The sequence below is a fragment of the Cebidichthys violaceus genome, unplaced genomic scaffold, assembly GCF_023349555.1.
Source record: "Cebidichthys violaceus isolate CVI_PGR_0920_01 unplaced genomic scaffold, fCebVio1.0.p SCAF_9, whole genome shotgun sequence".
Classification (NCBI taxonomy): domain Eukaryota; kingdom Metazoa; phylum Chordata; class Actinopteri; order Perciformes; family Stichaeidae; genus Cebidichthys; species Cebidichthys violaceus.
In genome coordinates, this window is record NW_027176975.1 from 10,696,422 (window position 1) to 10,723,945 (window position 27,524).

General features: G+C 43.1%; 1 protein-coding gene across 1 annotated transcript in view; it reads right to left on the reverse strand.

Moving 5' to 3' along the window:
* The window catches only part of kiaa0825 (KIAA0825 ortholog), a 109,580-nt gene that overhangs the window by 71,268 nt on the left and 10,788 nt on the right, over window positions 1-27,524 (reverse strand). The window contains 14 exon segments of the mRNA XM_068704135.1: window positions 1,925-2,064; window positions 3,881-3,991; window positions 4,353-4,559; window positions 5,859-6,049; window positions 8,108-8,258; window positions 9,609-9,883; window positions 13,562-13,819; window positions 13,984-14,069; window positions 15,629-15,656; window positions 15,658-15,797; window positions 24,255-24,579; window positions 24,787-24,963; window positions 25,412-25,591; window positions 25,854-26,016. Of these exon segments, the coding sequence (XP_068560236.1) occupies window positions 1,925-2,064; window positions 3,881-3,991; window positions 4,353-4,559; window positions 5,859-6,049; window positions 8,108-8,258; window positions 9,609-9,883; window positions 13,562-13,819; window positions 13,984-14,069; window positions 15,629-15,656; window positions 15,658-15,797; window positions 24,255-24,579; window positions 24,787-24,963; window positions 25,412-25,591; window positions 25,854-26,016 (2,432 nt within the window).

Sequence of the window (27,524 nt, forward strand, 5' to 3'; positions counted from 1 at the left end):
TTCCTTCTGACTAATGCTGGACTATTTTAAAATAACAGAGCTAAATTAACTGCTGCATTACAGGGACAGTAATAACATCCACTTTGATTAGAGGGCAGGTAGGGAACACTGCCACCACTCAAGGTCCAGATGAGACTCATCCTCTATCTCTGTCCCTCTACGTCTCTCTCCTTTTCTTTCACAATAACACATCTAACACAGACACTCAAAAGTGGTCAACCAACCTGACCTACAATCAGTCTATTAGGCAACATAATGTGGGTTAAGACAGCATCTTGTTCTCTCTCTGTCTGATATCTCCTTAAGGAGAAAGTGTTCTGGATATTACTGCTGTGGCTGCAGCGTTCCAAAGAAAACGAGGTGACTAGCATTGATTTCCACTTGGGGTGCTGGAGAGCATGGCAGGTTAACTAGGTGCCTTTTAATAATGATCCTATTATGGGGCAGCAGATGGCTTCAGAAAAACTGATGACAGTGTGCTGGCACATCTCTGTGGAGTTTCCACTACTTCTGCTGCACACAATAATTCCAATGGGTTTGTGTTTGTGTTTCTAAGTCGATTTCTCGATTACTTTTTTTATATTTCCACGCTGTCTTTCCCTCGCTCTCCGTCTCTAAGCTTATCCAACCTTGATACATAGCCAATACAAACACCTGTTTATCTTCCGGACAACCAGTCAACTAGTCACAAGGGCCCTCTCTGCAAACCTCTGTAATTGGAAGCAGACATGCTGATGATAATAAAAGGGCTGTGTGTGGGTTTGTGTGCGTGTGTGAGTGTGTGTGTACTTGAAGTAGTATATCTTCTGATTGAGAGTGAGTTGTGCATCATTATTGTAGTGTATTGTATTGTAAATGTGGAGGAGGTGTTATCCGTCTGTAATAGTTACATTTTCAAATTGTCAGACAATGGCTAGGTTATTCAGTTTGCTAGCTAGCGCTCTAGTTTACTTTTATGAGGCAGATTCGCTGTATTTTAAAATAGGCCACAGAGCAACGACACAATTGAAAAAGTGATGTTAATAAAACAAAGTTAGCATGTAAGAAATACTGTCCTAATGTTTCAACAGCAGCTGACTTTAACAACTACTATAACACTACTTCAATTAGATAGAATAGAGTCCAATTGAGGTAGTTTGTGATGCACTGTATTACTATCTATTAGTAAGTTGAACTCCTTATGAATAGAGTACCATAAAACCACTCCGCTCTATAAATGTATAGGGAAATGCAGGGGCTTGTGGGAGTGCGTTCAGGCAAGCTGTTCCTTCTGTCTGTATGCTTCCTGGTTAATTAGCCCGTCACCGTGATAACACGTGAGAGTCAGCGCTTCTAGCGTTGATTTACGGCAAAGTGCGGGGAGAAGCATTGCAGAGCTTCTGAGCCAGACTCAGACCGAGCGGGAGAACGAGACAGTGAGAGTTGTTATTAATGAGGTCGCTATAATGTGAATTAATGTGCGAGTGCACAACAGTCTTTAAAGGTTAGACTGTTGCCGATGCGGAGGGGAGAAGAACGAAGGGAAAATCTTTAAAGGTCAGCGTGTGTGCTCCGCCTGGGCCTGTTTTGTGTTTATTACTGCTCTCTATTGATTTAGTGATGATGGTGACCAAGGTGAAAATGATGATGATGGCAAAGATGCTGATGATAACTTCATAAAATGGATAGAGCTCATCTAAGGCCTGTATAACTCGCTTAGGATCTTACAGCACCATAATTAAGACATTGGTAAACATCATCCCACACACGGCCCCTGTGGGATTGACTCTGTGGGTCCAGTATTATAAAAATGGAAATATTAAAGAATTAATGAAAGTGGCTCAAGGAATGACAGCTCAGCATGTACAGCACACATACACACACACTGTTCCCATCAGCTATTAACACATACCAATCCCTGTACACCTAAAAAGAACAGACTTACGAGAGTTTTCCAGGAGAATTCTGGGCAGGTGACAGTCTTTGTAAAGCAGCATTCGCAGTAGCAACCTGGGATTGCATCCTGGGTCAGAGTTCAGCAGCCTCAGCTGACATGAAGAGGCTGCCTGGCCCATAAGGCCGTCTCTGAGAGCGGAAAGAAGGAAAACAAAGTTGACAGTTCTGCAGTGTCAGGTGAGTATACAGATAGCAGTCCATTTAGCAAGAGACTACAAAGGAGGGAAAAGCTTCACAAGTGAAAGACAAGAGACTGAAATCACAGTTGTCTCGGATGACAATCTGGGAAGAAATAGTGTTTATGCTACAATGGTAACTTCCCTCGGTGTCACTCACTCCTGATATGAGCTTAGTCTGCAAATGCCTTAACTCTCGATTACTTATAGTGTGCACCGGGAAGGAATTAGCTCTAATCTCGGCCAGCTAAAACCAAATTAACATTTGGGAGACAGCCAAATACATGAATATACAGCAGTACCCCCCTCCTACATCTTTTGTATAACCAAGAGGCTGCAGCCAGCTGTGGGTAATGAGCCGTATCCTTGGTGTGTGTGTGAGTGTGTGTGTGCGTGTGTGTGTGTGTGTGTGTGTGTGTGTGTGTGTGTGTGTGTGTGTGTGTGTGTGTGTATGTGTGTGTGTGTGCACCCTTCAGAGCCTGTGCTTGTGGTTATGTATGTGAGCAAGTGTGAGGGCATGCTGAATTGTGTGTGCCTGCATATTACTTTATACATCTCAATAAAATCTAATGGAAGGAATGGACAGAGTTTGTCTAAAGAGCGAGGAGGTGGGAGGAAAAGCAGAGGGTGTCTGCCCAGAAATTAACCATTCCATTTGAGCCAAAAAGCCAGAGCAGGGTGCGCCCTGCTGCTTGACTGAGGAAAACTATGCCTCAATCTGACGCTGCAATTTATGATGTCACTAGGACCGCAAATCCAGAAGAAATTCTCTTTTAACTGCTCTGATAAATCTACCCGGCTACAGCGCAGGGTCATCTTACAGAAAAAAGACACACACACACACACACACACACACACACACACACACACACACACACACACACACAAAGACAAGAAGAAAGATGCATGAATGTGTGTGAATTCAGAAACATACATAAGATCAGAAAACATAACTTCAGATGCTTTCTTTATAGCCTGTAATGCTGGATGATTTATTTATATGCGTTATGGTTTCATTATTGTTTTATTTAATAACCATAACAATGTGTTTTATTTGAATGGGCTGCGGAGAGATCTGGCCACAGAGGCCAAAGCCTGGATGAGGACCTGTGGAACTGGCCCTGGGCCACTGGCGGCCCCCCTGGCCCCTTGCATGCAGGCAGGAGGTGGGAGCAAAGAAATAAAGAGGTCATAAAAATAAACTAATTTCAGCTCTCCAATACTTAGGAGCATGAGAGTTTGATTTGTGCTCCATCAGCACGCATGACATCACCTCTGGCAGTGAGGGAGATGAGAGGGGTGGAGAGTGGAATCAGGGGTGAGGGGGGTGGAGTGATTGACTGCACCTTGGAGGTCATAACAGTAACCGTACACACATGTACACGTGTATGCATGCATGTACACATTCACGCACATCACAGTGTACCCTGTTGACGCCTCATGTGTAAAGCCCTCAGCAACCATCAACATAAACAAAATCAGTGTCAGCAGCTACAGTAGTTTATTTATTATTTTTTTCTTTCTCAGCTTGCATCTGTGTTATATTACCACAGCAACTCTAGCTTAAAGCCCTGAGCAACGGCTAAGTGTGGTAATATATCCACACATAACTCACACACGCACATATGGTTCTCTATACAGTGGGTGGAGGTGTGTGCGTTGGCTTAGCACACCAGAGTGTGTGTGTATGTGAGTTTGTGTGTGAACTTGCTAATGCATACTCACTGTATGATAGGTGATGGATGGGATGATGGGTGTATTTTACATACCGTATGGCTTGCTCTGAGAAGAGGTCAGGGTTGATAGCATTCAGCCAGTGGACAACATAGCAGTCAGGCTGATGTGGCGTGGATTCTTTCGCAGGATTACCCATAAATATTCTGGAGGAATTGAGATCACACATGGTCATTTTGAACAATTCATCTTTAATTGAAAGAATGTATTGTTTGGTGGTCACAATTATTCAGGTAACGACATCATTAAACCAAACACATCCTCCTCTGTGCATAGTATTCTTTTATTTTACTTTATTTTAAAAAGTTGCCAGCCCACTCATGTTAAGTCAAGTGTGGGGCCAAATCCATGGTCAATTAGGACATATGATTCCAGAGTGAGAGACTATGACCATGTAACTACCTCTTTTCACTCGCTTTATATGAAAAGTAAAACATTTTGGTCCGTGTAGGTCATATTTTGCTTTAACTTAAGGTTGGATAACAAAAATATACTGTGCATACCAACCTATACAGCGAAGATAGCGGTGCAGTGACAATGACAAGGACTGTCAGAAGTTGGTCACACAGGCTGTGGATTTGGTATAGCCAGTCTGATCCGCCCGCTATTATGGCAATTGCTGTAGAAGGATTGGAGTGCACCAAGGCCTCGGGACTTTTACACACACTCCACATCAGCTGCTCCACATATAGCAACAATGCTGTAATGTCACATCTTAGACACAGACGTATAGATGAAAACAGAAAAGAGATGTGTGGGAATATGTGAGAAGAACACGCTAAGAGAAAGAGAAAGGCACTGAAAGCAAAATCCCTGTCTTCAAAGACTGCGTAACAACAATACATCATGAACTAACAGCCTCATTGCACAGCCAGTCAGATAACAGAACCTCCTGGGGATTTTACTGTTGGAAAGTTACGTATACAATGGGCTTTGGATTTCACAATAAAAGTCTTTTACATTTATACGCCCCTAAATCTGTTTCCTCAATTGGTCGCGGAGAGCTGCTCATCATCTCTCATCTCCTTATGCTCGCTCTTCCCATGGCCTAAATTGTTATTAGACACACAGAGATGGGCCGATACAGGTGAGGTGAGGCAGCATAAGAGTACCCATGTGAGTGCTACACACACTGGAAACTTTGAAAAACCATCTGTTTAGGCTCGCCTTACACTTTACAAATGTCCTTCTAGAAACGCATGCATTTCCGAAGCAACATAAACCAGGCTGTATGTGTTGACATCCTGCGGTGCTACACATGTATAATGCACTTCATCTTTGTCACTCTTTCCTCCTCTTACCATGTGTCACAGTTTAGCCTGTTCATTGTCTTAATTCAGCTATTAGGAGGAGGAAGAGGATGGAGAAAATAATCCCCTGAGCCTGTACAAAGAGTGGGCCTATGACGCGCTCCGTCAGACCACCTCCAACATTGGACCCACAGGAGCTGAGTGAAACTAGGCTAACAGTGAGAGAGGTTAAACCATTTAAGGCTCTTTCTAGGACTTCTGATGTAATTTAGCATTCCATTATTCCATTATGTATAGCCACGCCTATATTCATTCATTAATTCATGTTGGCTATACAAATACATGTGAGAAAGGTAATGAGAGAATCAGAAAGTTAAAACATAAAAGCAGAGCTATACACATTATCAATCTATACGCAATATCATCCCTGGGGTTCAAACTACAAAATTGACCTTGATTGAGAAAACAAAATTCACCTCAAGGTCCATTTAATAGCAATTCTGGAGCTCAAGTGAAATTAGCCTACTTGGAATTGTAGTTGTACCAATTTCCAGTTTCTTCTAAGTACTTTAAGCATTGTATGTATGCATATAACTAAGCTGTGATTTATCAAACATATATGTTGTCAAAATGACTTGTCAAACTTAAATTAAATTTTCGCACGGTTTATAGATAAGGCCTTGTGAATTGGTACTTGATAGTTTGTCATTTTTAAAAAGTAGGTGCCCACATAATAACTTTGAGAAACACTGTAATGGAGTACCTGATTTGCATGTGTCTCTTGTACGAAGGACGGGCCCTGGCATATCTTTGCACCAGCAGCTGTAAAGTCTCTGACAACACCTGGCCGAGCACCTCCTTGGCCGCCTCTGCCGGGAGCACCGCCCACAGGTCGCTACGGAGCCCACACAGGAAGTAGAACCACATCTGCACCGAGAAAGAACAGCGCTCACCCTGTGGAAGAAAGTGGTGGATGGCACGGGGGTGGGGGAGAGGTAGCAGATGATGAAGATATATTGTGATATGAATATTGACAGTGAAGCAAAAACAGAGAAAACCAAGAGGAGAGAAAGATAACAATAGAGTAACAGAAAGAGAGTGAGAGAGAAAACATGAGGGAGAAGAAAGAGAGGGGGAGACAGAGAGAGACAGAGACAGGTCTGTCAACACCAGGATGTCTCAGTGGTCACGCCACCTGCACTCTGCACCTGGGTTTCTTCCCCCACTGGGATTTTAGACTGCTTTAAAGTCCTGAACTGGAGAACACATCACAACACACACTTGCACGCACATCTACGCTCACATGTACAGAGAGAGAAAGAGAGAAGGGGAAAAATTTGTCACTGAATAAAGTGAGCAAAGACAAGTGAGAGTGAGAAAAAAAGAAAGACAGACAGACAGAGAGGGGGAAGGACTGATGAAGGAAAAGAGATTATTATCCTCGCCCAAACTCCTCCTGTTTAACCTCCGACAATAAACGGCTCCAGCGGATCGAACGTGTGTGGCGGAGATACCAACACACCCAAAACTTTGACTGTCTTCAATCTTAACATGCCCCAGAGTCCCTTTTCATTTTATTCCCACTTCTCCTCATCTATCTCATTTTTTCCTTCTCTCCTTCCTCTCCCTTCCTCTCCTCCCTGGAGGCAGTCATTTAGGGATCGGTGGTTGATGGGGAGCGTGACCGAGCTCTATGTCCGGGATTAGGCTGCCATCCCCGCCTGTGGACACAGACGTTGGATCCAAAACAAGAGCAGCCACAACCATATGTGTGGTTGGACTTTTTAATCCGTTCACTCAAGTCAAACTTTATTTAACCAGCCAGGTCAACTTCGAACACATTCCTATTCGAAATGACGGCCTGGCAGCAGTGAGGACTGAATCTGGGATGGGGAACTGAGGCTGGAATTAATTTGTTTTTTCTTTTCTCAAATGAAATGCAGCATTTGGCTCTGAAGGCAAAATCTGACAAGGAAGGTAGCCAAGGTCATGCTCCATACTCCTTTTGATCACCTTAACTGACCTCATGTGTTGTTTTTATAGCATATTAAATAGATCTCTGCTTACAACTATTCATGTGTCCTTTACAGCTCAATGTAATATAAAAAAAGAAAGAAAATAAGAGTCTCTCATGGAGCTGCACTGAGCTGTAAAGGAGCAAAGACACAGGGCTGGGGAGAAGGAAGCCTCATGCTACACAAATACAACAGATATGAAACCATGGATTCATACATAAACACCAAATGAAACGCACATCGTGAGATGATGCTGCACACCCACACATACATTCATCTGTACAGACGCACACAAGCATGCTTGAACAAAAGCACACACCTGCGCACAGCAGGTCTGTCTGACACCAGTGACCCAGAGAAGGAGGGAGGAACAAAGGGGGAAAAAAGGCAAAAGCAGGGTAAAGTATGAAAGAGAGAGCAGGTTTAGATTGGTTTAAGGGCATAAAGGTAGGGGAGTTTCAGAGGCCCTATGCTGTTTCCAGACAGTCCCAGCGTAGACTACAGACTTCAGACAGCTGAATCCCTGGAGCCCTCAGGGCAGCATGGAAGCCACAGATGTTCTCAGGGAGCTCTGAGTAGAAGGATTGGTTAGAAGCGGGAGAGTGGGAGGTAAAGGTGTATTGTGGGAATGAAAAGAAGAAGTGAGAAAGCTCCAGAGTATAATTCCTAGAGTTCCTCAAATCTACAGAAAAAGTCAACTAAGACACGTGGCATTAGAATTTCCACTTTTTACAATGAAAGGAATGAAATCAACACCAGATAATACCGCAGATGTTTTATGTGTTAGTCTTTTTGATTTGGGGGTAAATAAGTAATACTCAAACAGGCTCCACTTATACATCTTAAATGTCAAAAACTTTAACTCTTAAGTTTAGGAAGACAGTTAAATATATTTTATGGTAATAGTTTAGCATGGTGTAGCCAAGTTTTTTTTAGGTGTCTTGAGGGAAAAATAATTCAACCTGCTAGTATTTAGGGAAATGTGACGACACTTTACCTCGTAGAAAGGTTTGGGGTCAGCCCAGTGGTGACTCTCTGCGTCTTGAAGAATGCAGGTGGAACAAACCTGGATACAGTAGGTGGTCAGCTGATCTCTCAATGCCTCCACTGTATCCTGGTACTTCTGAATAGGCAGCAGGGTCAGGGGTCTGGGTAGAAACAAACCTTTAAGGTAATGAAAATATAAAATCTATACTGCATATGGTATATGAAGAAAGAAGAAAGGGGCCGCTGGGGTCAAGAATCCAATAAGGCACAATCCTGTAATCCAGACACATAATTGATTACTGTATATTCAGGGAGCTATCAAACAAACATGAGGTGAGATGATTACATGAAAGAGATGATGATTTATTCTAAAAGTTAAGTTTGACATTCCGTATCCTTTAAATCTGCCAGCCTTGATACTTTCCAGAGAGAGGCCAGAGTTTAACAGGGGTGCAGGAGGTGTAAAACCAGGGGGACTGAATGGTGTAGAGAGAAGGAAGTGCTTTATGACTGGAGGGGGCACGATGCGAGTGCAGGTGCAGGGGTGAAAAGGGCCAGAGGTGGGACAACAGGAGCACTGAGGGCACCAGAGATGCCTTTAAAAGGGGATGTGTGGAGAGCAAAGGTTAAAGGGGTATTATGGGGCATAAAAACTCACCAGATGTAGACACAATATGGGTGTCATTACCTCCTGCCAATCATTTCTACTCTTTATTTTTTTTACTTTCTGGTCCCTTCCTCTTAATCCAAAATGTACAATTTGGCTCGTACATTTTGGAAGAAGGAATCTACCTAAATGTATACTAAAAAATCATGTGACAATACAAACAGAGCAGCTGGAATGAGTTGTGATACACTGATTCAGTCTGTGGCACAACGGTTTGTAATGCAATTCAGTTTATTATCTGTTGAGCAAGCTGTCTGATTAGGTTATTGTGGATATATTGACAGCAGTTTGGAAATGATTGAGTAATGTTAAAGATGAGGATGTTGGAAGCAAGGCCTGACTGATCATTTTGACATAGCCCGATGCCCTTTACAGTCACCATCTGTAGGTTTAAACATCATATTTTAAGTATGTATTTATGTATTGCTACTGTGATATAAAATATAGACAGTAAAAACCTCATTTGCCAATGATACTAATCTCCATGTTTCTACTGATTAGTGCAGCCAGTCAGCATCACTCACTCACACAGACATACATGTTCCCCATGGCTCAACTTTAATGTTGTTGTTCCTTTTGAAAGGCAGCCATAACTGGACTGTAAAAGTTTGGGACTCCCAAATTGCATTTCAATGTATTCATTGAGGTTACAATATTCAATCAAGAAACAATAACAATTTCTGTATTTTATCCAAGGAATGCTGGAGTGGATGGAGGGACAGATAGAGAGGATGTAGTAAAACAAACACATACATCTATGCATAGCAGCCAATATACCATTTCACTCCCATGCCATAATACCTACCAACACACACAGACACGCCTGCATACACCCTCTACTTACACTTTAGCTGCAGTATTTGAATCTTTCAGCCTGGCGTGGTAATGCTCCAGTCGTTGGTGCACATACATGCAAGTGGCCAGCAGAGCAGGCAGGTTCCTCAGAGGTGCAGAGGATGGTACCTCAAGGGCCCTCTCCTGAAAACGGCCCAGCATGGCAAACACCGCCCTGCTACATGCCTCCACAAAGCTTGATCGCACCTCCAGGAGAGAGCTGTCCCTGCAGGCTGCTGCCAAGGGTAGTAAGGCATCCAGCTCAGTCATGATTGCTCCACAGAACTGAAGGTAGAGAGAAGGCAAAGACAAGATACGATGATCTCAATAACAGATGGGAAATCTGTCAGTAAGAGGAAAAACATCAGAGAGCGACCTCATTAGATATAAATAATGGAACATTTGCGGGGAGTCATCAGAATGACAAGGATTCGAGACTGAGCTGAGTATTACACGTGCGTTTTTCTCTAACATTGTGCAAGCCACATTACAGCTGAAAAGCAAACATCAGTGCAAATGTAGAACACAGATGTCTAAAGACATTCGCTCCACATGAACTGTGCAGTTGAACTTGCATAATTGGTATCATCAGGTCAAATAAAACCTTTGCTTCTGAGAATACATCAGCACTTGTCTAATTTTATAACAGCATATATCATGTTAACCACCTTCAAGCAGAAATGTTACAGTACATAGGCAGAGGTGGGGATTCAGATGTGCTGAAAGGAAAGAAAAAGAAAAGGTCAGGCAAAGGTGAGAGTGAGGAAGGGAAATGGAGCTGTTTCAGCAATGTAAAAGACTTACATCCCATTCTATGAACTGACAGAGCAACAAGTAAGACCTATTTAATGTATCCACATTTGTCCAGGAAAAGGGCCTATAAGGACAGGCCTGACCACATCATTCTTCTTCTAGTGTGTGTGTGTGTGTGTGTGTGTGTGTGTGTGTGTGTGTGTATGTGTGTGTGTATGTGTGTTTTATGATGGTGTGTGTTGCCAGCTCATGCACAAAATAACCGCACATGTACTGAAACATACCAGTTTATGTATTCTTTACATGTACTGTTCATATATCTGCAGAGAACAAGATGCACACAAGCACACCTTGACACCATTGCCTTTTCTACCTCATGTGCTTCCTATTGACACACATTGAAAACAGTGAAAGATGATCAAGCAAGTGCCAAGGAGTCACATGTGTGTGTGAGCTCTTGCGCCTCCAAATTTATACACCTATACATGTGAGTTATGAGTCAGGCAGAATCTTAAAAATACTTTAAACGGAGCACATTTCCTTTATGCTACCAAGCCAGGTCACAGTGAGGGGAAAAAATAATCACCATAACTCAGAAAACTCTATGCCAGTTTAGTCAATCAATCAATCACAGCATGTGTTACTTGATTCTAGAGTCACGCACTCTATTACTTGACTCACTATAGGAGCAGACTGGGGAGTTCGACATTCCGTCAGATCGGGGCTCCAGGGTGTGTGCACAATTGACAATCTCAAAATCTCTTTACACAATTTTATCCAAGCTTCCAATGGGGTTAAAAGACCTGTGAACAATGGCCGTTTGGGCAATTAAGTCAATATCTGACTGTATGTAGTCATTAGGAGCTTAGCTTTGAGAGAGAGAGAGAAAGCAGAGGCATACACACAACACTCAGCATTAGCAGAGGGATGGAGAGGCCCCGGAGAAGCATCTCATACACATACAGTGTTGATATGAACACAAACACACGCACACACTGAGCACACAGTCATCGCCACATGCACACTTGCGCAAAAACAACCACACACATGCATACACACTGAAGTCAGACTGAAACCTTAACTAGCTAAGATCAAAGCCCAGAATCCCACCAGGACCATTGCAGCAAGGTGAAAGAGATTGTATGAAGTTTTTAAGTGCTAGGGAGGTCTGTTTGTGCGTGCAGAATTTGGAGTAGACAGACAAGCGGTGAACTGAACATGCAGGTGAAGTCTGCATACAGAAAAGGCACTTCTGCTGCCTTAATAGAGAAGCAGATCCTAATTTAGAAGGGCCCACCCAAACAAGGAAAGTTCAATCCCAGGTTCTGACAAGAGGGCGAGTTCCAGCTGTTGAACAGATGTATTTAGCATTCAAGTCTCAACTGACTGCCAATGAAAAACGTACACAATCTAAAGTACTCTGATGGATGAACAGAAACATCGCAGCATGCATATGTATGGTAATACAGACAGTGAAGTGGGTTCACGCGAAAAAAAGCGAGGATTGAGGTCTGAACATATGAATATAAATGTGTGAAATATTGATCCATCATAATGCCTTTGAACTGGCCATATTTTATGCTTATGTCTTGTATAGTAATTTGCTCTCTGCTCAAACACTAGAGCATGTGTCAAAAGGGGGGGTAAAAATATATAATATCTAACGGTTTCATCTTGGATGTCTGTCTGGCTCGGTGTTATTGAATGCAAATGCATGCATGTATAACCTTTGGGCTGAAAGGCTCTCATCTTTGAAGCGTTGACCTACACATAAATATGTTGTACAGGTCCTGAGCACAGACAAATTCTGACACTTGTTAGCAATGAGAGCCACAAATACTGTCAGTGTAAAAGGGCTGGAGGAGAAGGGGAGGGAGAGGGGGGGAGGAGGAGGAGGAGGAGAGAGAGAGGTGAGGCAGTAATGATAAGAGTCTGTGCAATGTGCAGTGCAGGGTAGAGTAGTGGAGAGCAGAAGAGTTAAAAGAAGGTAGGTGAAAGTGAGTTTGAGAAAGTTTCAGAAGGAAAAGTTGTTCAGCAATGGTAAAAAAACAGGATTGTGTCATTCTAAATTGAAGTAAATATATGGAAGTCCAACTCTGAACAGTGGAGAACCTTTGTAGAGTTCGACACTAAGCCTGGTCTCACATCAGACACTGGTCTTCCTCCTGAGAAAAGTCAATCTCTGGTGTCTACTTCACCTCTCCCTGCCATTTCCCAGGCCCTCTTTTCTCATCTCTTCACTCAAACTATCCCGTCTTTATCCTGCTCTCTGCCCTGGCCTCTTTGTGATACATCCCTCTATCATCTGTATACTCTATACTTTCCCCAATTCAACACTTTTCTCTACATACCATCTAGCCCTCATAATATCCCCCATATTGCCTATTGGTTACCCCCCGTCTCTCTTTTGTTCTAAGAGTCCTCCCCTCAAGTAATGCTGATGATTCTTTCTAAGGCCCTTTCTGATCCAAGGTGTCAACTGTGTCAGTCCCAAATCATTTGGACTCTCTATTGTAGAGGGGGCTTTCCGCTAAGGCTACAAACCCATTAATCTCCCGCGGGTTTGTAGACCCGCATTGTTCAGCCAAGTACTAACAAAGGAGGATGAACAGGTGAGGGACACAGGTGTGTGCGGCAATGCATGCTCATGCAGAGGGTGAGGAGTGACAAGTTTGGTTCCGGTGCGTGTGTTTGTGTGTGTTTCAGTTTGTGCGAACACAGACCAGCTGAGTTTTACAGAAGTATAATGCGATCAATTATGTGTGGGAGAAAAACAGTGGCTTTGAGTGTTTGTATTTGTTGGTAGGGTAGAAATGGTTTAACATGTGAAAGACATGTGAAGCACACGCACAGAACCCCATCTCTATATTGGGGACAGACCAATAGGGGATTTACTAAATTGATGAAATATTCCGAACTTAATTTTCAAGTAATGCTTCTTCTTTGAAATTTTCTTTGGAACTTTTATTCTTAAAGAGAAAACAAAACACCTTTGACAGGAAAACAAAAAAGAATGAGAGGTCAGACATGGTTTCCCTTTTTTGTTTTTCTGTGAAACTTGCAAGATATGTCGGTGTCACTTACATAACATAACTATATTACACTTTATAAGGAATAATATATATAAGAGTAAAAAAACGCCAGTTATTACATTTAATTGTCAGCTTCACAACCATTTTTCAATCCATCCTACCAAAAATCTGGGAGTACCTTGGCTATCATTTTGGGAGTCTCTCTCTCTGAGTAGGTGTAGAAGAAGTCTTCTCTGAGATGTGTGCTGCCGGCTGCGATAGCCGTGTGTCCTGTAGTGCGGCTCAGGGTGATGGAGGTGTGTCCTGAAGAATGTAAGGCTTCTTCTTGCTGTAGACTCCTAGTACAAACATCCTCCAGCACCACTTTAACACAGTGTGCCATGTGAGGGACCAGCCCCCTAAATGCTGACCTCCAATCAAACTCCAAAACCTGCGCCTGCAAAATAGGAGATGAGCCAACAGCCAATTCATTTTGGAATGCTGAAGGGGATGTTTTACCTGTTGTAAAATGATAACGAGCCTGAATGACTTTGAATTGCTGTAATAGAACAGAAACTTTCTCACAAGGGTCTATCAAATGAACACATAGAAAAGTCTCACCTCTGGCATGTGGAGAAGTGGTTCTGCTGTGGATTTCTTGCCATCTGCCATCACATCTAAATCCTCTCTGTTCTTTTTCAAGATGCCTAAATAATAATGCAAACATCATTTAATACATCTTAAAAGACATCAGACAGTGCCTGGTAGAGCTCTCAAATCACGTCATTCTCACAGGGACCAACAATGATTCAGAAACTCATGAGATTAAAACGGAAAGCTGTGTGGTGATAGTCAGTAGCATCTTTTCTGAGCATGAATATTCCCATATCACACATAATATACTGTATCATACTATGTGTTAAGGGCCCAACTGAATGCAAAGCGCAGTGACATGAAAGCAACTGTATGATACACAGAGCCAGATATGGGTCATTTTGCTCCCATCCTTCCCAATGAGCCCAAATGAGATAGTGACCGGAGAATAGTTACATGCCCCAGAGGGAGAAGCAAAAGGCAGTAAATGCTAATGGCGACTGCTTTACGAGTCTAAATTTGGGGATTAGATTTGATTTGAACCCAGATAGCATCAACCACATGGGGTAATTCCATGAGGGGAGATTGTGTTGATGTGTGGGGAGACGGGGATATGTAGGGGGGACATGAAGACAAGCGTACAGGATGTTGGGTTGGTTTGCAATTAAAAAGCGTGAACATCATGGCCACAATTTCCTAATCAGAAGGCGAAGAGTGAGACCCCAGGCGAGGCAATTTAGCCGAACAAGACCGCATGGAATGGAAGAAGGAGGAAGCAGCAAGCGCATCACTTTTTGACCTTTAAGCCCATCTGATGAATTTCTGGTAATTAAGCCGTTTGATTGCCTGGAATTAATGATTTGGATAACTGCCCTTTAAAGGCTGTTTACCTCTCTGTAAATTGAGCCTTTCTGCAAGTCTTGTTTTTGTAAATGTAACCTTTATGGAAATTACTCCATGCACCAAAAGCTTTCATTTAACATCTCTAGAGCAGCAGTTCAAAGGGGAGAGAGGAAAAGGATACTAAAGGCTTATATAATACCCAAGATAACTCCCTACTAAAATAACATTTCTTCAGACACAATTCAGATTCCCTGCTACAAATGTGTGTGTGTGTGTGTGTGTGTGTGTGTGTGTGTGTGTGTGGGGGGGGGGGGGGGGGGGGGGGGGGGGGGGAGAGGCACACATGCAAGGCCCACTGTAACCAGAGTCTAATAATCTAATTACGACTTGCTTGCTGTTGCTGCCTTTTTGGCCAGGTCGTCATTGTAAATGAGAACTGGTTCTCAATTGACTTATCTAGTTAAATAAAGGTTAAATAAATAAATAATTTGGATTTTTCAAATTTCATTCATTCATTATCGGTTTAATCATATTCAGCTGATTCTAGCTGTCTACTTGATGGTCTAACTACTGCTTCAGAACCTTTTCCTCACTGTGAGGCAAAAACTCACTGAATATATTCTAATATTTTTTTGGCCTTAAAATTGTGTATTTTAAAAGTATTCGTTTTAAATAGTATCTTCAATCTTAAAATTATAAATGTAAACTGCATCGCAGGTTACTAAGACTACTCAATTTCCAAGAAAAAGTAAAGAGATCATGATCTCAGAAGGTAGCCACAGCTCTGGTTTCATGTCTAATATTTATACACACGTGAATGGAGTCGTACCTTTTACAGAGGGAGTCTCTCCTGTACAGGTCAATGACGGTCATATTAGTGACCAGCTCCTTCACGATCCCCTCAAACCCCAGCAGGGTGCAGGCTAGCTGGGTTAACGCCCTCAGCTGGTGTAAAGTTAAACTGAAGCTTCTGTTTTTCAAGGGGAGCTCCATTGGCGCTGTGAAGGAGGGAAGAAAAAGAATGTAAAATAGGAAAAATAAACAGCAACTATGCTTGTGAATACTTGACTGACGGAGATATAGAGGAGGGAGAACTGCAGAACAGTGTACAGTTCAGTAAAGGAAAAAACAATTTCATGAGAAGTCCCTGAGAAGTCACACATGCACATCCTTTTTCTCTCGGCACAAACTTTTCTCCCCTAACCCGCCGATGACCCCTCGGCAAATATGGATTTCCCATTTTGGAGGCTGCCAAAGCCATCACCCGGGGGATGTTCCGCATTAAGCTGGAGAATGGGCGGCTGGGAGATGCGTTGCCATACTCCCAGACACATGCACAAATACTTTTGTGTGTCCGCTTAAATGAGCTCCTCTACCTGCAAAGGCATTTGGGGATGGATGAGCTCAGTATTAGCCTTGACTCTGAAAGCACAGAGATGATTGAGTGTTGGGAAGGAAAGAAAGAAAGAGGGGGGGGGGGGGGGGGGGGGGGCTCTTTTCCAATAATTGTAACATTATCGCCTCTGGATCCTAATGTAATTCTGCTATATTGTTAAACAAAATCTAACAATATGACAACACACTGTCCCCAAGGATGCCTGGTTCAATCATGCATGAGGTCTTGACTCTCTCTGTGTGTGTGCATGTGTGTTTTGTTTACATGAGTGTTTATGAGTGAGAGTCGATGAGTGTTTGTGCCGGGGTGTGCACATGTGTGTGTTTATGTGCATGTAATGCAGGTCTTTATGAATAACTTGATTTTGTAGAAGACACTTTCACACACATTTGCACATGTCAGTCTTGCGGGATAATTGCCACACTGCTACCAGACTCTGTGGAATATATTTTGACCTCAAGTTTGTTTGTGTTTGCAAATCTTAGTGTATACATGTATTTATGTGCAAGTGTGTGTGCATGCATGTATGAAATCACATGTGAATACCTGTGTAATTATTTGGTGTGTGTTTGACTGTGTGCGTACGCATTTGTGTGTTGTGTGCGTGTGTGATTAAGCTGCATGGGTCCGCAGCTCGGCAGCTCCTCTGTAATGGGGTCCAGTGGGAGCCTGTGTTAGAGAGACTACCTCGCTCTGCATGTGTAGATGTGTGACCTGGCTGACACACACGCGCCAGCCTCATTCTCCAGCTGGCACATTCACGCACGCACCAACAATCATGTCTCTTTCTGAAGTCGCCAGCAAATCAACATCGCCTTCCATGCCTCAACATGGGGGTAAACTAAAAGTGTCAACAACTCAAGAGTAAACAATCTAAACCTTATTATACAGTAACACATTAGAGCTAGTGGATTCTCTAAAAAGCTATCACTACAACCCACAACCCCACCTCACCTTCTGCTGGGCATTCATTTGAGCATAGCACCCATTAACCACCACTTCATCTGGAGAATCACCTTTTCCAGAGCATCTCGCTCTCTCTCTCCTTTGTAACCATTCATTCCTTCAGCCTGTGACCCTATGACTGTTTCACTTGCTCACTAACTCATACTCTAAGTAGTCGCACATGACCTTGATGTTTAGCAATGTTCTCCCTCAGCCTCTCATCGAGCTCTGCCGCCCAGGCTATATAGGTATTTATAGTCGTCTCCCTAGCCAAATAGCCCTATAGCCATAGCAGTCTAGTACACAGCCATCTAAACCTCATTATACCTTTGTCACAACAGTGAGGCCAAATGGAGGCTCTCATAGCCGGCTGATGGAGAGGGTGTGCTTAAAAGCACCCAGGTGTGTCATATAGTGTAGTGCATGGCATGTCTCATAGAGTAGAATGAGGAAGGGCACTAGCAGGCAGAATAGTTCAACCAAAGGTCAATGTACTGGGAATCAATAAGGGAGGACAGGTGCTAAAAGCTGGTGCTGAAAGCAGGGACAAATTATATGTCTATGTATAAGCTCCCCCATATGACATTACAGTGTGAGGGTGTTCTTATTGAAAAAAAAGAAAATCAATGGTTACTGTGATAACCATAAAAGCAGTATGCATCTCATCAGAAGCCCTCAAAGAAAACAAGCATATGTCAAGCAATGTGTCATTCAACAAAATGTGTGAAACAGAAAACAGTGTGTGTGGACGGGGAGCTTTATGTTTCATATGGGGGAGGAAGATTGTAAAAAAAAAAAAAGTCTGAAAATACTCAACTCTGCAGGTCTACAGTGGCCAGTCTCAGTTTGTAGCTTTTAACAATGAAACAATGTAACACAAAAGGAGAAAACAAACAGAGCAGGTATTTTTGGCGAGCCATCAGTCTTCTCCTTGTCTGTCTCTCCTGTGGGATCCACCATCAGCTACACAGCTCTCTCTCTCTCTCTCTCTCTCTCTCTCTCTCTCCTCTCTCTCTCTCTCTCATATATACACACACACTGCTTTGACTGGCAGTGAACAGAGAGAGAGGGGAGAGAGGAGGAGATCTAGGGGAAGGAAAAGGGGGTGGTGGTTAGGGATGAAAACATGGGGAAGAGAGGGAGGGAAAGAGAGGGAGGGGCGGGATAAGGGAATTCCCTTAGCAGTTGTTATTGATTCCGGTGTTTACGGGCGAATAGTTTAGTGCCGTTTACAAAACAGAACAGATGCAGCCAGTGAGCAAAAAGGTAAACAATTGCTGTGTGGCGGGCTGCCAAATCCCCAGTCTGATGTATTAAACTCGCGGTGAAGAGCATTTCCCCTTTGGCTGCACTTATTGCCACTTCATTTCCTCTTCGCTCACATACACACTCTCTCCTTCTTGTGTCTCTCTTTCTCTCTTGTTCACTCGTTTATCTGAGAGAGGGAAAAAAAGGAGAAGGGCGTAGGGCTCTTTTTGCCGTCTGGCTATTTTCTGTCCTTCTTTGACCCAGGAGGCCCAGTTCTTCCAAACAGAGCCATTAGTAGGGGGGAATGCATGTGTCTGACATGGCCGAAAACCAATTATTAGACACTTTCTACCAAATGATGCCCAAGTCTTTGGGGAATGGGCAATCATGCAATAATTCAGCCACTGATTTAATTTCTCTCCAGCACAGCATCTCTTTCTCTCTCATCCTCTGTCCCTCATTTTCCTCTCTTTCGCTCATGCTGTCTCTCTAGACCAGACCATCAGCGGGCTGGTCTGGCTCTCTCTTACCACACTACCAGACTGGCCTCAAGTCTCTTATCATGTGATCACAATATGTTAAGATGAGCTATTTGTGTTTGTGCTGATGATGTGCTCAGGTGATGTCAGCACTTAGTTTCATTAAATACAGAGATAAAAAGGGGGGATTTCAGAAGGCAATGCAATTTTAGCACGACTTGAACAATGGAAATTAAACCTGCTTTACATATTGCATACAATTCCTAAAACAGAATTATACGGATAAAAAAAAAGTTTAAAAAGTGCAAAGTAACTTGTTTGTATCTTAGTTTTTGTTAACATCCTTGCGCCTACATTCCCCATAATGGTTGTGCACCTCTTCATTCTTATTATGGGGCTTTGCTCTTGCGGTGTAATGCTATGGCTGGTGAGCACTTCTGTGTGTTTCTTTTTGTGCATGTGTTGTGCTCTGTGTATCCATGCTGTCTTGTGTGTTCAGTGCGTGTCAAGCAGGGTCCTGTGGGTGCCTTGGGGTACGTCTGTGTATGTATGTGTGTGTATGTGGGAAGGCTATGAGCCACTGTGGACCGCCCGCTACGCCCTGTGACAGCTGGGGTCCTCTTCGTCAGTTGCGGCCCACTGCTCACTCAGACAGCATTATTATGGGAAGCCTCCTGCTGCGGTTCCCCAATACACACTATGACACATGCACGCACACATAAACGCACAACACCACACAAGCACTGGTCTCTTGTGGCCTTTTCCCTGGGTGCTGTCCAACCAGGCCACAGCAGGGGCCACCTGCCCTTCACAGAAGGGGAAAGTTGCAATATTTGATATCTCAATTAAGTTGCCTTACAAAGAAGGAGGTGTAGTGGTGAAAGAGGTGTTCTTGTGGTGACGGAGAAGAACTGCTTACTTTCTTCTACTATATGTTCGTTTCTCTCTCCTCCTCTGTGTCTGTCTGTGTATCTGGCTCTCTTTGTGGAGTATATTGCAGTGACAGTGAGATAGGGGTTAATATTCCTGTACAGCTTCCTCAACGTACTTGAACCGGGCTGCCTGGTTGAAGAACAAGGAGGAATGTATTGTCTCGATGGGAGTATTTCATTAAAACCCACTTGTTTAGTACCCTTGTTTGCATTATTGTTTTCAAGCCCTCGGCGAATCACGCTGACTCTTCATCACAAAGTGCTGGCTGCTCTCAATAAGCCAGCCATTTTTGTCTGTGCTTTCTCAATAGAAGGTGCCAGGGAAATGTTCATATCCTTGAGCTTTTCAAGAGTGATACACAAAAGCCATTGTGACCACTCGGAGGAAATGGGGAAAAATAAATGGCATGCATAATACACATTCTCAAGGGCCATGAAACATATTTTTCAGTGTGATTTCATTGGAGCCATGATTTAGAGAAAATGAACACTGACACTGACACACACACACACACACACACACACACACACACACACACACACACACACACACACATTACACAACCAGAGAGTAAAGACCCCGCTCTCCTCATTAAGATTAGTAAACAACCACTTGCTCTGTGTGGTATCTTTCCTAAACAAGGCCTTTTCACTGTCTGCAAGGACAATGAGAAGGCAGCAGCATACAGTAAAAACAAATCATCCATAAACCGGTAGCATCACATATACACACATGCCCACGTGTACACAGACACACACACACACACAAACCCACCTACCTAGCCCATAATTACATGGTAGCATGTGAGTGCACGTCCCTGGCTGCCAGTGTGTATAAACTCAGGCAGAGATATGATCTAGTGAGGAGCTGCTCTTAATAAATATTAACAAACGCCATTCCCAAGCAGCCTCAATCCCCACAAGCACCTCCAATGCCAGTCAGAGCCTCAGCCGAGCTATCTCGCGTCACTACAGAACCTCTCTCCCCGCTGAATAGGCTGCTCTGCATTCTCTAAGAAAGAGTTCAAAGAGCCAGAAAGGGGCGAGGCGGGTGGGGTGCGGTGGCAGTGAATGTGCTTGCTATATATGTTCAAACTCAATCCTTTTTTTAATCTATTGGGAGCTGCCGACTTCGTCATATGGGGAAATTAGTGGAAGTGGAATTAAAATCAGCGCTATCAGAATGGTGTTGCACAGTGTTTGAACAACCTCGACTTCACCCCTGTGATCGACTGTTAGGGAATACATGTGTGTATGCAGAGAAGCTGGAATGAAAGCTTTTGATGTCCTACAAAAACATGGATGTCCTATTCATATGTATGAAAATGACTGAAGCCATATGGTAATTTAATGATGCACTTATAAAAAGGGAGGTATTAAATGACTCTTGATCACACATTTTTCTAAGTAAGCCTGCAATTAGTACACACACACACACACACACACACACACACACACACACACACACACTAACACACTAGCATCAACTCAAAAACAGATGGGCAGACATGTTCACATGATATATGCTAAAAGTTGATTGAAGACACACATGAACACATGCATATCCACCTATACACCCCCCCCCCCCCACCCCCCCCCCCCCCCCCACACACACACACACACACACACACACGCACACACACACACACACACACACACACACACGTCAGGGCAGAAAGACAGAAACACAGTAAAACTGCACCACAGTAAATGGTTTTTGCAGTGTTGGTGTTTCTGCATGGAATTATTCCAATTTTATCTAAAGGATTTTGCTAATTCTGATCACTAATTTTTGTATAAACAGGAGCAATAACAAGCAACTTTGTTGAAGTGAAAAGTGTGTAATTGTGTGGACAAATCTTATCCATCTGCAACTTTTACTGTGGAAAATCATGAAGGTAGAGAATTTACATGATTGCTTAAAAGTATGAAAACACTGTAACTGATGGCCACTTACCTTTATCCCAACATAGCTCTATAGAGCTAATGGCACTGAAAAATGTAAATTAGAGCACTAACACTATTTTGGCGAAATCCAGCACACACGCGCATACACACACACACACACACACACACACACACACACACACACACACACACACACACACACACACACACACACACACACACACACATACAGCGACATGCACATGTAGACTTGGCCCTCCCACTCCCCTGCAGACTCAGTGAGGTGTGTTAGTAAGGTTTAAAGCCTGTATTGTTCCTGACCAGCCAACCTGTCTACCACACTCCCCAGTCTCACTGCTCACCCCATTACACTGGGAAAACTACAGGAAAATGGGAAAAGACAAGAGAAGAAAAAAGGAGGGGAATTGGACACTGGAGAGATGGAGTAAAGAAAAAGGGGGGAAAGAAAAGAAGAAGAGGGAGAAAATGGAGGGCTGGGGCCCTTCACATCAGTCTAGGTACAATGTCAGAGCCTACCTTTGAGTCAGTGGGGTTAAAAGAGGAGGCAGATCTCGCCGTGAACGCTGTTAAATGGTTCAGTGGTTTGACAGTGGCTGATGCTACAGACAGCGCTGCTCCCCCGGGAGCCTACACAGTCTCCCAAGCATGGCTCTTATCAAAATATACCTACCGCCTGCCTCTACTGCAGAAATAAACAATAACACAGCGGGGAGGGAGGGGAGATCTAAAGAGTCATAGGATGCTTATGAAAATAGAATCCCGTTTTTCTACCACAGTCATAATTGTCTTGACAATTATGGGCGTAGCATACAGTATAGACAGTACAGTGTGAAAGCAGATTATGCATTAATGTTTAAGCTTTGGCTCTAAAGGAGCCATGGGCGTTAGGGTGGTGGATATGCGGGTTCTTGAGCTTTTTTTGGGGGGGGGGGGACTTTAAAACATGAACAACACAAAAATGTAATCCCAGTTGTAGCCCTTAAAGCGGTGTTGCAGCTGATAGTCAAACTCTCTCTCTCACACACACACACACACACACACACACACACACACACACACACATAAAACCAGCACAGGCAAAACTGCTCCATTTTACCATCATTACACAGCACGGGTCCCCCGCTCCCTTTGGAGCCGTGTTCTGCCTCCGGTGCTACATTTGACGGTTTGTTGAGCGGCACGTAGGTGTGTAGCCTCCGCCGCGTTACGTGATCAAACAGCCCAACTGACGCATGGCCAATTATCCTGGCTGCCTCCTCTCATCTCACATTTAAGGAGAGGGAAAGTAAAAACCAGAGAGGGAGATGGAAAGAGAGAGATGGAAGGAGGGAGAGAGGGAGAAAAAGACGCAAGGCTGTGTGTTTATCGAAGAATGGCAGATGTAAAAGCACTCTTCTCCTCGTTCCGCAGGGAAGTTGACATGTGCACCATATTTGAAAAAGTAAACAATGGCTCACACACTTTACTTTTTTTTATTGTGGATCTTTACCCTCAGCAAGCTGTAAATAGGCCAATATAAAACAAACAAAGAGAATATGGGGGGAATTAAGTATCAAAGTGACACGGCGCGTGAAGGTCTATACTCCTCTCTTGTCTCAGTGTATAACATCACTGTCTGTTCCATGACAGTGACACATTCTGCGTTAGTGACAAATATCAAAAGTACTTCACCATATTTTTTTCTCTCAAATATCCATCCTCAATTCTGAAAGGGTTGAACCTTGCTCTTACTCCTGAACAAACTCTTTCTTTCCTGTATCGCTGCTCAAAAGTAAGAGGAAGGTTAAGATGAATCATTTCCCCTTCTTCGCTGTAAGGTCATGAGATTGAATGAAGGCGCTGCTGCTACTTTGCCCTTGCTATGTTTTAATTAACTTGATTTAGATTTCTGTTTTTATGGCATTCTTGTAAAGAGGACAGCAGAGCTATGTTTGTAACGCAATTCAAACCATTCTCCAAGATGAAACAGTACATATTGCCTAAGGCTCAAGGTAAAGGAGTGAATTAACTGTGGCTTAAACATACTGTCGACAGACCTTGGATAAAGCTCGGACCTCTCATGGGATCAGGGCTCATCACAGTCATAGACAAACCATGTGGTAAATAGTGTTGAGAAGTAGTTTCAAAAGAAGCCTTGGCCCTGGAAATGCTACTCTTCTCTTTTTGTTGGTTAAGAAGAAAGTGAGGCAGACGGGAGAGAGTGCAGTAAAAAGAAAGCAATTACAAGGGGAACAGCAGTTACTGACAATCACTTAAAGAGGCCTTGGCTGTGGCTCAGATCACTACACAATACAGTTGGAAAGTAACAGGAAAGTAAAAATGGAGAGGAGGGGAGAGAGAAAATCGTTAGCCTTTATTGGGTAACGTTAAGAAGCAGGAGGAGCGGAATGAAGGCAGAAATGGAAGGACAAAACTGCTGTAAGGTACATTCAACCACTTACCAAGGACTACAAGAGAGAGGAAAGCATGAGCAGATAAAGTAAAATATCTATCAGATTAAGAAAATATTCACAAAGAGCCACTTACCTACGGTTGCCCGTGACCTGGCTGAATATTTCTTGATCTTGCTACTTAGCGTGGTGTTGTCCCTCAGGGCCGTCTCACATTCTCTCTCCATCAGGGAGGCCAGTTCCCGGGCCACAGTGTTGAGGTAGGCCACATTGAGGAAACCCAGGATGGTGTGTGGTTCTGCTAGTCTTGAAAGGACATGGAGCTCCTCTGTGAGGGCTTTGGTCAGAGCCGGGACCACGTGGCGGAAGCCTTTAGCCAGTCTGTCAAAGCCGGTCTCACCGCCTGGGCTGGAGCTCAGGGCAGAGAGCAGAAGAACCAACACGGATTGACTTCTCAGACCCTGGATCATTAAAATCAAAATAATATATCACTGAAAATCATTGGTATATATACTTTATCTTATTGGTACAACAAGTTCACAATGTGATCTGGAAGAGACTAATACACTCCCTATATCATATGTTTAAACACAAATTGTATTCACATGGAAAATTATGGAATATTTCCCAGGATTTTTTATTACAGAATTTTCACAATTTTATCGTACCTGATAATGTGTGAGGGCCTCTGACTCAGGGTAAAGAAAGAACAGCTGTTGCAGACAGTGGACCCGTTCAGGGACGGAAATATGTCTGGATCCAGGATGATCTGGGCAGCGAGAAGACAGCCGGTCCAGCAGGTGGCGGCGAAGCTTGAGACGCACATCATCCCAGGCCTCCTGGATCTTAAGAAAATAATAAAATGAAGGGTAAGTGTAAAAACAAACTGATAATCAACAGCAACACAATGAGTGGGTGTCTAAATAAAATTATTTTTGAGTAAACAGTGCTCTTACTCAGGTATACAACAAGTACAGCCTAAGCAGCTTAATTAAGGTAAGTATGTCTTTATAAGCCTTTGCTCAAATGCTGAATTACACATTACACAACTTCTGAATGCATTTTTATACAGAACAAGGGCTGTGTAGTTTGTCCCCCATTACTTACATTGAAATAGCTTTAGAGAGGGATCTCTCTGTGGCCAGTATAAAGAGCAGTAAAAATTAAAATGACCAATAATGCTTTAAATGTAATATGGGGGTACTGTTTTAAGACGGACATTAATTCTTTAAGAACTCCATGAAATATTGTATGATATAATCCCACTGAATTACAAATTGTACAGTATATTACCTCTAACGAGGCATCATCTCTGACTTGATGAACCAAGTGGATGGAGGAGGCAGTCAGAGTGGAGGGGGAAGACGAAGAAGGGGTACAGGGAAAGCAGATACCACACTGGGCAGACAAATGTAGCAGTAGTTGAAGGGTCACCTCCTCTTTCCCCGCCTCTTCAGACCTCATGTACTGTTTCTGAGTGGAGCAGAGGGGGGGATGCAGATGTTAATAGCATTAAACTGACTAATTAAGAACAATAATGTCATCATACAGTTGAGAAACATCCAGGGTTGTCTTCTTACATCTGAAAGTTGTGTTAATAGCAAAAAATGCAATTAATTGGAATGCAATATCAGCTCAAATTGATGAAATCTGTATGATCAACTCAACCATTTTATTTATTATCTGTGAAATATTTAAAATCGATTTGATTATCAACACCATCAGTCTCTATTACCAAAGCTCTGAAGAAGTCCATGAGCTCTTCATGTCCTGTGGTAACCGGTCGGAAACTGTTGTGCGCTTTGATGTTGAACCACTGCAGGCACTCTGAAGGGCTCGGCGGACGCTCCCGGGAGTCTCCCATTTTGGCCTGGAGCTCCTTTAGCTGCCGTTCAATGCTGCAGAAAAGGGAGATACACTGTAAGTGTGAGAGCTAAGGATAGAACAGTATACATTCACTCAACAGGCACTCAGCACCTTCCAAACATTTGCAATTTTTGCTGCTTATGTTAAATTTAAAAAACAAATTCAGTCTCAATATTTCTCCTGGTTGTTCTCCTACATGTCATGTTTACAAGCCAACACATAGCAAACATGTTCCTGTTAATCTAAACCCTTAAACCCTTACCCATTTGTGATTGAACAAAGTGTTTGACTGTCAAGATCTACGAGGACAGTGTCTTTATTTTGAAAGTAGAATTTTGAGAGATTAAGTACACCCCAGTCATTCAAGCATAAATGCTGCTGCACCACACACACGCAGGAACAATACACACACACACACACACACACACACACACACACACACACACACACACACACACACACACACAGCCACATTACAGTCATACAAACACACAGACACCATATCATCACGTTTGGCTCTCCCTCACTCTCATTCAGTGTCCGTGAGAAGACAGATACAGAAGCATCAACAGTAATGAACACAGACATCGATATATCAGTGTGTGAGTGTGTGCTAAGCATCTGGTGTGAAGTGGTGTTACAGGCATCGGCAGGCATCTGAGACACAGGCTTCTTGCCATCTCACGTCTTACTCTTTGCCTTGATACACACACACACACACACACACACACACACACACACACACACACACACACACACACACACACACACACACACACACACACACACACCTCTTTTGATTTTAACAGGCTGCATCAGCTATTCCGTTTCCCCTTTAATATGACAGATTAGAAATGACATGTTTGGGCTCGACAAGTTTAGTCATTTCCATGCAAATCAATGCATATATATTGGGGCATGTAAGACTGTGAGTACGAGTATGTGGTGTGTGTGTGTGTGTGTGTGTGTGTGTACCAGGCCTACATACTTGCATAATTAAACATGTTGTTGTTGTGCAGGCTGCTATTGTGTTTGTATGTGACTGTGTGTTTGTTTGTCTGAATGTGTGTGTGTGTGTGTGTGTGTGTGTGTGTGTGTGTGTGTGTGTGTGTGTGTGTGCTTACAGTAAATTTAGGGCTGAAATTATAAATCAGACAATCGTTTGACTTATCAACAAAAATCGATTAAAGAAAGTCTATGAATTACACATCTGATAATCAAATAAGGATGAAAGGTTGGTTAATAAATCACTGGTCTCTGTGAACTTGCTGTGACATTTAATACGCTACATGACTAATGAAATGCTCAAATAAATAATGAATATATAATGAGAATATTAATTAGCTGCAGAACTACATATCTTGTCTTCCACACTTGTGTGTGTGTGTGTGTATATGTGTGTGTATGTGTGTAAGCATACATGATTCTGAGCCAAAGTGCCATTTCAGATAGCTCATCCCCTACCGCAGGTCTATAAACTGCCTCCTGCCTGCTCCTGGGCCATGAACGCATCCAGATGTCTTACAATGGCAACACATTA